A 12,371-nucleotide genomic window follows, 5' to 3' on the forward strand; every position below is an offset into this window, starting at 1 on the left:
TGTATACTTAAGGGACAAGCTTGGTTTGGTGGATTTGTCCTCCTGGATTGAGAGGGAGGGATAGACACAACATTCTTGTCTTCACTTGGGAAGAAAGAATGGAGGGTTAGGTAACCATCTGGCATTCGATACTCATTGAGAATGTCGTAGGGCATTCAAGACAAGAGTAGTCATGGACCGATATTCTTTCAGGATTAGCTACCCAAGATAAGAATGGTCCAATGAGAGGTCATACTCTGGGAACACCTAGGTGGGGTATGTACCTTGGAGAGACAATGATGATGGTCTCTACACATCATTGGTCTCGCCAGCATTATGCTCTGATCTTGTGGAGAGATAGAGCTGTTAGTCAAGGCCTTGCTATATGACAATGTTGGTTATTATGATGCTAGACAGATGGGTTACCAATCCGACTCTTATGAGATCTCTTTAGATTGAGAATGACCATGTACCTCCTATGAATACCTCCCTATTTAAGAGGGAGTGTTGAAAAATGGGTAACTAGGATCGACCTTCATTAGTATGAAATGTATTCTTATATATATAAAATGAAAAAGAAATTATTATTATTGTTAGAGCATGGGTTTCATGGTCAAGTTTTATTTTATAGGTCAAGCACCCATTGAGTGCTTCTAGGGTTTGTCCTATGTGTAAGAGTCATTGTCATATATGGAAGACGCTACGGGCACATTGTAAATTGTAAAAGAAAAAATATTTTGTCTTGAAAATGTCAAATTACCTCCAAGATCAAGTCGGCCTACATAAGCTGTCAAGTTTGCCTACATAAAGAGCCACATCCACCCTTGAAGGAAGCCTATATATAAGAGGAACTCATCCTCCATTTGGATCATTCACTCACTCATCTCTTATACGAAGAAGGAAGAAGAAGGACAAAGAAGGACGAAGAAGGAAGTGCGAAGAAGGAGGACAAGAAAAGTCAAAGTGTTTTGGGTCTCTCTACTTTCTTCTGGGAGTGTGAAGTTAGGGTTTTTGCACTGAGCAAGTCTAAGGTTCGATTTTGAAGCAAGAAGAGAAAGAAGGTAAGCAAAGGTCTCTTGGGGTTTCCTACTAGCCCTAAGACACAAATCAAGGCAAGCGAGGTCAAGGGAAGATCAGTTAGAGGGAAGATATGGCTTGGAATGAGGCCTATGGAATTAGGATGTAGATGTCCTTTAGGGTTTGACCATGGTGATGGCAAACCTTGTGGAGTGAGGATTTGGATGTCCTCTAGGGATTGGCCAACCCTGTGAGGCTGGAATGTGGATGTTCCCTAAGGTTTGATTGTGGTGATGGCAAACCTGTAGGAGTCCATTTATCATGAAGTTGAGGTGCTGACCGGATCATGGTGATTAGTTGATATTGATGTTGTACCATAAGCTAAGTGTGCTAGCCTAGATGTTGGTACCTAGTGTATATTGATCATGTACCATAGGTTAGGTGTGCTAACCTGGATGATGGTACCTAATGGATATCGCTGATGTACCATAGGTTAGGTGTGCTAACCTGGATAATGATGCTGAGTGGATGCTATGATTCTTATAGGTCAAGAGTGTTGACTTGGATGATTATAATGTTAATGCTGTGAGTTGTGAAACCTTATTCTTAGAGAAAATATTTCAACAGAGAACATCTGGATAGTCATTATGAATACCTGCCTAGCTAAGAGGGAGTGTTGAATTTTGTAGCTATGCTTGTTCTTCATAATGTACAATTTGTACTTGTAAAGATAAAATATAAATTATACTAGTGATGAAATAAAAGTTATATTTAGCATGTTCTTCATGCTTGTGATAAAAGATAATTTATTTATTGAATTTTTAAATTTGGATTTTAGACACCACGAGACTTCAAGTAGGCCTACCTTATGATCAAGTTGGCTCTGCCCCAAGAGGCACCTATTCAGACCCCATTCAGTGCATATAAATAGACCATTTGATCTCCACTCCAAGGGCAATTCAGATCATCATAATATAACATCCTCTGTCTAGCCATACAAAGAAGTCTGAGGAGGAAATTGAAGGGATCAAGGAGCAAATTGAAGTATCTAAGGAGCAGACTTATTCTCTATGGAAAGGGCCAAGTCTTCTGTAGTAAATACTCTGTGAAAAGGACTGAAGTCTGGCATATTCTCTGTGGAAAGGGGCTGAGATTTTCTGTGACATATTCCTGTGACACAGTCCGAGTTTCCCGTGAAGAAAGACCTGTGATCTAGCCCGAGTTGTTGTGGTGTGAAGCCTGTCATCGAGTCCGAGTTGACTGTGGAATGAAGCTGTGATCAAGCCCAAGTTTCTCTGTGGTGTGACTGTAATCCAGCTCAAGATTTTCTGTGGAAGAAGAAGACTGAAACTCTGCCTTCATTACAGACCTTGACCGAGTTGCTCAAAGAGGATTTTGTGGACAAGTGAAGGAGGTTGGACTTGTCATCTTGTTGGTTGTCTTGTGGAAGCATCTTGCTGGTTAGTGTGACCATAAACATTGACTTTGATGTATCTCTAGTTGAACTGAATATTTCTCTAAGAAGAAGGTTGCTGGGTTTTTCCCCAAGTGGGTTTTCCCAGGGTAAATCTTGTCTCTTGTGTGTGCATTGTGATCTCTACTGCTTCATTGTCTCTATGGTTGAATTTCTGAATGTGTAATTGCTTAATGATACATTGGAAGTGCTAAATAAACATCTACATCATTGGAAGTAATTATCAAGTTTCAGAAGTAAGTGCTTTTATAATTTGCACTCGAGAAATCAACAAAGGGGTGAACTGTGTCATTGCGGGATTTGAACATTGGTGTGGGGAATATCACCACCTCCACTGAACCATCGAACCAAGACCCTGTTGACAGTCAACCTGGGATTTTAATGAACATCGAAAACTGTATTTTCTTGCTTTCTTTACTTTTTATAAACCAGCATTGTAACCTGTACTTTTATACCATTTTTCATGTATTCTATTGTAATTATTATAACCTTTACTTTAGACTCATTTGATGTTAATTATGAGATAAGCATTACTGTAATGTCATCACAAATTAATGTTAACGTCTTACTGAAGTAGAGATCTAGCTATTTTTATTTCAGCAAACAATTATGTATTTATGTGTTGTTCTCTTCTTCAAATTAAGTATGTTACATTTCGCATTTTTCCTACAGGAATCCTGTTTGCTGGAGTTTACAGTTTAGATAGATTACAGCATATTTTCTTTGTGTGGGGGTCTTTTAAGTTGGATTGTTTAGTTTAGATGGAGATTGATTGCATTGCAGGCATTTGTGGTTCAAACTTTATTTAATGTTCTATTCAGAATGCTAATTTTGGATATCCTTTGCCTTGGAGCATTGGTCAAACGATCAAAATATATCTTAACTATTGAATTAGTTTTGCAGCTTTTGTGGGTGAAGGAAAATTTACCAGAATCTTGGGCCATGGCATTCAGGTGGATGGACCTGACTGACTGGCTAACATACAGGTACTTAATAATGAATATTTTTCACATCTTAAAGTTTAATGCTGGGGGTTTGGTGCCTGGTTAACTTTTTCGGTTAACACAAATCATGTACAGTGGAATGCTCAGAACTACTACTACTACTTGATGAGTCATTTATAATTGCTTCTTTTTTCACTTATTGGATCATTAGGATACAATTTTAGATGATAGTCATCTTCGAAATTAATTTAATGCTTATATTGGTGTGAGTATGACGGTAGTTGCAAAATATCTACTATTAATACTATTACTACTACTACTTAATGAGTCATTTATAATTTCTTCTTTTTTCACTTATTGGATTGTTAGGATACAATTTTTAGATGATAGTCATCTTCGAAATTAATTTAATGCTTATATTGTCGTGAGTATGATGGTAGTTGCAAAATATCTACTATTAAATATGAGTATATGATCTAGCATGTGTGATTAATTGTTGGTCAGGGCCACTGAAGATGATACCCGTAGCTTATGCACGACAGTCTGCAAATGGACCTACCTAGGGCATGCTCACATGCAGCAGATGAATAGCAAGGACAGTGAAGCGATGGATGCATGTGGATGGGATGATGTTTTCTGGGAGGAAATTGGTCTAGGAGACCTTGTCGAAGGACGCTACACTAAAATAGGTATTCTCACATATATAATATCTATCTTGGAGAGTGGATACAAAGCATATTTATCCTTATTTCTACAATTTGTTTCCATTGCACAACTCTTGAATTTTCTCATCTATTTAAATTTTATAGTGAATCAACTTTTTAGTCCTGGACACTATAGCTTTTTTTCCTTTATATTATTTTTTAAAAATGTTTTTTTTTTGTGTAACAACCCAATTGAATGTTAACAAAAAGAAACCATGGATTCTCAAGTAGCTAATATGCTGCGTATAATAGTCAATGATTCTTTTGATAAAAGGAAAAAGGGACCACAGTAGACATAGAAGGTGCCCTTCATGTGACATGTGACTATTACAGTTTGTTGGTTTCTAATATGGCATGTGCCTATTACAGTGTGTTGGTTTCTAACATGGCACATGGATTTGTTACATTAGACCTAAAGTCATAAAATATAATCTAACAGCCTCCCTCAATTTTCAATGTTCACATGGAAAAAACTCGTCCAAAATATAAACGGAGTTGTCTTTAGTGCGACTTTTTGGAGTTTCCGGTGCCGGAATTCGGCGTTTAAATTTGTGGTGAAATCTTGATTTGTGTTATTTAAACTAGTTTTTTGAGTGTATATATGGATTCAACACCCTGAAAAACCCCTAGGGCACTTCTATTGTGCAGGGGTTACCCATCAAACTTGTGATTTCAATGAATTCCTGCCAGATTTTAGAGAAATTAGACCGGAATAATCCACCGGAAAAGCTTCCAAAAAGTCGCACTAAAGACAACTCGAATATAAACTTATCTGGACTAAGTGTGTCAAAAAAGAAGTCTGGAAGTCTGCCTTTGAGTTGTGAAACTAATCAACCCCTGAATATGATGATGGTGGGAGTTAATCCGTTGGAAAACCTCCAAACTTCTGTTCACAGTCTCACATCTTGATGTCTTGAGTACACTGCATGCTCCTCTCAAATGCACTCCAAAAATCAGATTTTGAACCTGCTGCAAAATAAGGGATAATACTGATTCCATATGTAACCAGCATGGCAATGCGGAATGTGAAAATTTGGATGCCCAAATTCCTACAACAGCAACTGATTACATTTCTCCTATTTGTTAATTACCGAACCAAATTATTTACTGTTTCCTACTGTAAACACTAAAACGAATACACTGCAACCTTCACCATTTAAACAAGAAACTGAACAAGAAAGAAATACACAACACGTCTACACAGTTATTTTTGGACAAATGTCCCCGGAAAAACCCAATATGGGAAAACCGGTGCAGCAGCTCTGAGGGTTTTATTATTATGCAGTAGTAATTTCTGAATACAATCTTTGGTTGCCTTCCCGACAGTCTAGTTACAAAGAATATGACTGACAGAGAGATAAGTGAGGTTACCTCACACTATCACTAGAAATTCTGGATGATCCAGCCACTGAATGAACTGCCCTTGGCTGCCTCTGCGTTAGCCTAGCGTCACACCCTCTGGGGACTGTGTCACTCCTCCCGGCTGATTGATTTGCCTCTGAGATTTTGTCTTCTTCTCTCCCGGTCTCACACCCCGACTTCCAATTACAAAAATCGATCTCCTCAACAAATTTTTGGACTTCCTCAAGGCTCTGTGCTGACTCTGCATGGCTCTGCATCAGCCACTCTGGATCTGCGTTGCCTCTGTTGGATCTCTCACTCTCTTCTCTGGTGAGTATTCTTTGACCGAGAAAGATTTCCCTCATTACAAAAGCTCACCACCGAAAATCTTTTCGGTAGCTGCTCTGCGTCAGATAATCGAACTTCTGATCTTCCCTCTGTGTTCTCCAAGTACCCGTCAAGCCTCTTCTTATGTCTTTTTGCTGGACAACCAACGACCCAAATTAACTTCTAATCAATGGCTTAGATCATTTTGGCTTGATCCTCGTCTTCTTCTAGAAGTTACACCCACAGTTAGATTAATACCCGTTAATTATTTTAATTTCCTAAGTTTAGACTTAGGGTCCCATTAAAAATAATTAATTATTTTAATAAAACTGTCTCCGGGTGGAATTTCTCAAAACAATTTCGGGGTATTGGAGAATGCATGTGTCTAAGCCTCCCTGCAAATTTTGAGAGTTAGAGCACATTTGATGCTACTAGAAATCAACACAGAAATGTTAAGTCACCAACTCTATGCACTCCAATTGACTTGTTTGCTGGATTAGAGTCAATGTTGGTTAATTATTTCAGCCCAACTACCATAGATGCAGAAGGTGATTTTACCTCCAATAAATGCCTCTTTTCTGCACCTCAGTAGCAAACTATATTAAACCTTTAAAATTAAGCCTTTGAAGTTTGTCATATGCTGTAACGATTCCTACCCACATGATTCTTACGATTCCTACCCACATGATTCTTCTTGTAAACTGCAACTCTTGTTTCTGATTTTTAATTTTTTACCACTCTTCACATCCAACCTGCTAAACCCCTAGCCAAACTGATTTCTTCCACTCACTTTTACCTTCTTTCCATCAAACTGGAGTTTAAAAGAGTTTATACCAACATGCAAATCAAGAGTGAACAAAACACAAGAAACTAGATGCCGCTTATCTCATCCTTTGGGTCTCGTAGTTACTCTTTTGTTGTCAGTCCCTGGAAGTTCATCCACATCTTCAGTCCTTCCCTTCTCCTTTATATGACCTGAATCAACACCGTTTCCTGCTTCCCTTAAATCATTTTTAGCATCCCTTGCCTCTTGTGCAACCTGCACATCATTCAATGATGTTTAGCTATCACCCTGCATTTATTCTTCTTAAAGAGCAAATGATTTTCCAGATTGAAAGCAGAAACCATCATCTATTTCAAAGGATAAGAAAACTTGATTCAGGTCTGAATTTTCATCTATTCTTACATCCCTGCTACAAACAACCTAATTTGAAGAAGGATCCAAAGGCCTAAACACTTTTGCTTTGGTTAAACTTAAAATATCCAACAAACAACTTGCTACTAGTGGCATTAAATTCACTCTTGCTTTCGTATGGAATTATCTTGTAACTATAAGCAAACCATTTTTTTTTTAAGCGGCCTACCTTTTGTTTCCTTATAGACCATGCTTGCTCAATCGTGACTCTCATCACTTATCTGGTGGGACTCCTGTTTAATAGATAGACCATTGTGTGCATTGTTTCTGCCCAATATGCGTCTGGAAGTGTTTTCCCTTGTGGTATACTCTTCATCATTTTTATCAGTATTGTTACCTCACAAACTAGCACTTTGAAAGTTACCAAAAGAGCATTGCTAACCCATGGGCAACTTGGATGGGTTATCCAATGTCACCACAACAACCCACTTCCGCTCTTTAGCTGGCTCTCCTCTGGCTAAAGTGGGGCTTCCCTAGACTAGGATTACTAGATTTTATGGTTCAATGTGAAAAATGAAGAGATAGCTTTAGTAAAACAAGTTGATAAAAGTTTACTAAATGAAATGGATGGGTGGACTGAATATTAGTGTCCTATCATTGAGAAAATGGGGTCAAGTCTCAATGGGAGGCTGTCCTAGTGAGGAGTAGTGGTAATTGATGCTGAAGTGTACAAGCTACTACAATCCATTCCCTTGCTATCCCAACTTACATATATGTAACTAGAGATTACTAATGCAGATAAACTTTAATACTTATGAAAATTATGATTATCTGGAATGAAATATATATGTGCATTTAATCACAAATAGAGAAATAATGCATTAGTAAACAACATTCCATGGATGACATAAAGGAAAAAGCAATAGGGGTACCGACTTCAAACTCCATAAGCATATGTCAAGGTTATTCCCACAATATAAAAGAGCATATGATCTACAAGACATTCTCATCCATTAATCAATCCAATCATCCTCGAAATACATCCAATAGGTGTTCAACTAAGCTCCATGGAATTTCTCCCATATCCAACCCTCCCTCAAATGGAGAGAGCAAACCCTTATATAGTTTTCAGCTCTATCTCCTCAACAATGAAGAAATATTTATTTTCCTAGATCGGTTAGTTCTCCAAGGAATACAAATAAAATATTACATTCAAACCTCTTCAGCAAATTCCTTACTCAAAATGGAAATGAGTTGTTGAGATGTACTTTCTTCTCCTAGAAGAAACAATAAAAATATTCAAGGAAAACAATACATTAATGCTATCATGTAACTATTACCCACCAAAATGTGGGTAACCCATAGGACAGCCAGCCAGCCAACAGCCCTATATCATCAATACATAACATGAAGCCAAGATCCTCAACTTGTTGTTCCGGTCAGATTTCCCTCTTCCATCTGGTGTTTCTTCTTGAAGGAAGGTGGGTCATCCATCGATAGGTACTTTAACCATTTTGCAATCATGTGCATTCACTTAATGTTTTGAGCATGCTAATATGGATCAATGGGTGAACTGAATGATTGGCTGATCTTGACTATATTTTTTTTCCTCACTTACCTGGGATGTCAGGGTTTCACCCTAGTCCAGTGGGACCTCCTCTGAGGCCTTAGGGTTTTAGGAAGGACACTATTGGGGAGGCTTTGATCGAAGTAGTATGTCCTTGATATTCCATACTTAACACTTTCCATCTTTGACATTATTCCATCTCCATTCTTTGGTTTGGTGGTCATTGGTCATGCGGATTGGCACCTTTTTATCCTCGTTCTTGAGTCTGGGTCGGAAAAACTTGCCCTGGAGGTTGATGCAACTAAAAGAATGTTAACAACATAAGAAAGCCACGATGATAGAAAAATATAAAGTGCAAAAGATGGCTGGGACATTTGATTAGCACGTGGGCAAAAGCATAGCATGACCTCTAGCCCCCTCATTAGCCATCATCTAGTTCCTTGAGTACATGATGCTCCATCTCGTGTATTGTTTCAACCCTGATGAATGATAAACTAACTCATCATTAAGGGTATTAAATGCTAAATCTCAAAAACCAAGCTTGGGCTTGTTGATTTCTGGAGCTATGGAAGGTCTTCTAGCTTTGTGTCTTAGCATGGAAAAAAGTTCGATTTTACATTTTGGGTGCTTGCATGCGAGGTGTAAGCGATTTTTGATTTCTTTCTTAAGTTTAACTTAGGAAAAGTTTAATAATTAATTATTGAGAATTATTAGGCCCAAGTCTAATGATAAGTAAGTTACTTTATTTAAGTGACTTAGACGATATAATCTCAACTGTTGATCTCAAGTGATCTTAGGATTTAATCCTAGCCATTGATCACTTAGGAAGTTAAGGTTAGGGATTTGGTCTAATGAAATCATTAAATAAACCCAATGATGAGGTGAAAGACACATTATTATTATTTTGCATTTGAGCAAGAGATTTTCTCAAGAGAGAGTCTAGACTTGATTGAGTAGGAAGAGGAGAAATTTGCTGAAGAGATTTTGAGAGAAATTTAGAGGAGTTGAATTGGAGAGAGAGGCCGAGTACAACAAGAGAAGGAAGGTGGATTTGCTGAGAGGAGGCCGAGCTTAACAGGTCGAGTCCACATGTGTGGTAGCTGCAGGCCGTGCATACATGTGTGGTAGCAAGAGTGCCATACAATAGGCCGAAAATTCTTGCAGGCCAATTTCTTCTCATTGATAGTGAATTTCTGAGGTTGATTTCAGGAGGTGTTTGAGTTACAGGTTTCCTTGCAATAATAAAATTTCTTTGTGGGTCTAACCCATATTTTCTAGATTTTAATAAAAGTAATGAAGAATTGTTTGGGTGAAGTTTCTACTATCGCATGTCTAATTTGTTAGGATATTCCGACACATAGGAAATAGTTAAGTATAAATTGGTCTAGTGTAGAGTTAGGTAAAGTGTGTTTCTTTGCTTTGTAGTTTTGTAACTTACAATTCGACGGTCACGATATGTTCTAGACATGAAGTGATCCGACGGTTCATTCTCTCCTCAGTATTACCGACACTTGATCCGTGGCTTAACATATGATTGGTCCATGATCTCTATTTAAAGAGCATGGAGGGTCATTTGTTAGGTGACTGTTCATGAGAGAGGCTTATGTAAATTTTCTTTCTTTCACATTAATAAATTGCCTAAAGTGGCCGCGTTGGCTTAGGCCGTGGACTGTTTCCCTCTTTGAGGGTTTTAACCACGTCAAGAATACTGGTGTACTGATTTGTAATCTGTTTGTGAGCGGTGTCCCTTGGTGTTCTATTTAAGGAACTTACCCTGTAAATTCCTACATGGTATCAAAGCTATTTGAGGGCTGCATCCATTGGTGATCCAAATCCGAAGTTGGTACAACTGCATCCGACTGTCATTTCCTAGATCTACTGTTTCTGACTGCTTTTAGGCTGAGAGGACTGCTATCTTGTGTTAGGAGCATTTGTTCCAGTGAGGAACCCCTTTTGTTTCACGCGAAAAGCTTTCTGGTAGCCCTAGCTACGTCATTTTTAAGATTTGGAGGTATACAATATTTATTTGCACTTTTAGTTATTTATTTCTCTGTTTATTTTGGTTTATTTATCTCTTTGTTTTTATTACCAGATCTATACCTTTCATTTCTGCGTATGCTCTTTGCCCTGCGACTCTGTGCAATCTGGGTAAATCAGAAACAGAAAGGAAGGAATTTTCTCATGCATATGCTCTTTTCCGCTGCGCCTTAGTGTGATCTTGGAAAATCAGAAACATTGAGGAAAATATTTAGTTTCCGGTGAAATCTAACTTTAAGTCATAAGGCTTGTTTTTTTTTGCATGTTCGTTCTGGGTTGTGTGTTTTTTTTTTGTTTTGTAGGCAAAAAGGGGTTTTTTCAAGTAAGCACACACTTCAAAGCTTCAATGAATTAAAAAAAATCCCCTTCCTCTTTTCTAGAAATTACTAACCTTTTAAACTAGCTCACTTGGTCCAAATTTACTTTATGAGAATATAGGTCTTTTGGGTTCAAGTCTTTCTTTTTGTTGAGTTACTTTTTCAAAGAGCACATGTAACATATGTTTAAAGTTACTTTATGTAAAAGTGTTCTCATCCATTATAAAAAGTGAGTCACTTATAATTCTAAAGTCACTTTATTTTTTATTTAAGTTACAATTTAGTGGGTAGCTCATAAAGTACTATTGTAATAGTGACCTTCACTTATTTATAAAAGTGGGTCCCATAGAGTAATCTTTTTTGAAAGTGAGCTAATTAGATTAAGTTTGGAAAGGGTTTTTTTTTTTTTGTTTTCATAAAAATATAACATTATCATTCACTTCCGAACATTCACGTACTTCGTTGGCATCTTCAACAACTTTTCTTCCAAAAATCATAACTTTATCCGGAAGCCGTTTTTTTTTAATCGGCCTAATTTTTTGAGAACTTTCTAGTGGAACACTTAGTTTTAGCATCTACAACTTCAATTTGTGTTAAAATGGAAAGTCCATGCCAAGTTATTCTTGACATTACCAAGTACTTCCAATGGTTGTCCTATATTGTGGATTTACTTAGAAGTAAGGGCCTTTATAGAATAGTCTCAGGCCAAGAGTCTAAACCTAAAGATGAAGATAAGCAAGCCAAATGGGAAAATAAGCAAGATCAAGCACGTGGGTTGATAGGGATGTCTATTTCTCCAGACTTTACATTCCATATCGCAGAACTTGATACCCTTGATAAAGCAATGAAACAACTCAATAAAATTTTTGGAATTAGAATGAAATTAGAGCCCATCAACTTGAAAATGGGTTGCTTATGTTGGATGATCTGGAATTTATCCAGGACAAAGAATTAAAGGTATTACAGACTCATGTGCAAGGATGGGCCTATGTTACTTTATGCAATGGATCGATAAGATTGCAAAATACATAGACACTGAGGTAGTTAGCGAAAACATAACAGGAAAACATGTAATGCAACAAGTTTAATAAGGAGTTCACCCAATACTCCTGGGCTACGTTTCTTGGTTCAGCTTTCAGTGGTGGCCTCTCTATTATGTTTTCAAAGCAGAGTTTCTTTACAACAGTGAGCTCAATTTGAGTCTCACTCAACAGATATGAATCAGTAGGATTTGAGTACACAAGCTCTTTTACTGGTACTTGACCTCTTCTGGTCATAGTAGTATGAGCCCAATCTGAAACTCAGACATGACAGGCCTATGCCGAGGAGCTCGCTTGAACCTCTCAAGCTTTTTTTGAGTGCACAGACTCTTTGACTCTCTCTGGCTCTGTCTGGCTCAATGTTGCCCTCATGTCAGCTCGGCTTCTTCTCTCTGTTCTCTTCTCTTAGCTTTCTGCGGCTAACTAACTCCTCTGTGTGTGTGTCTCTGTCTGTCCTCTGCTTTGTCAATTCATGGGTTTAAAGCCAAT

General features: G+C 37.8%; 1 protein-coding gene across 1 annotated transcript in view; it reads left to right on the forward strand.

The window, feature by feature from the left end:
* The window catches only part of LOC149240843 (FGGY family of carbohydrate kinase), a 434,066-nt gene that overhangs the window by 99,994 nt on the left and 321,701 nt on the right, over window positions 1-12,371 (forward strand). Inside the window, exons 5-6 of the mRNA XM_089373849.1 lie at window positions 3,374-3,456; window positions 3,919-4,103. Coding sequence (XP_089229975.1) covers window positions 3,374-3,456; window positions 3,919-4,103 — 268 coding nt within the window. The remainder of the gene's footprint in view (window positions 1-3,373; window positions 3,457-3,918; window positions 4,104-12,371) is intronic.

The sequence above is a fragment of the Pinus tabuliformis genome, chromosome 8 (assembly GCF_031772625.1).
Source record: "Pinus tabuliformis cultivar Carrire ecotype Pingquan chromosome 8, CPIR1, whole genome shotgun sequence".
In the NCBI taxonomy this organism is placed as follows: Eukaryota; Viridiplantae; Streptophyta; class Pinopsida; order Pinales; family Pinaceae; genus Pinus; species Pinus tabuliformis.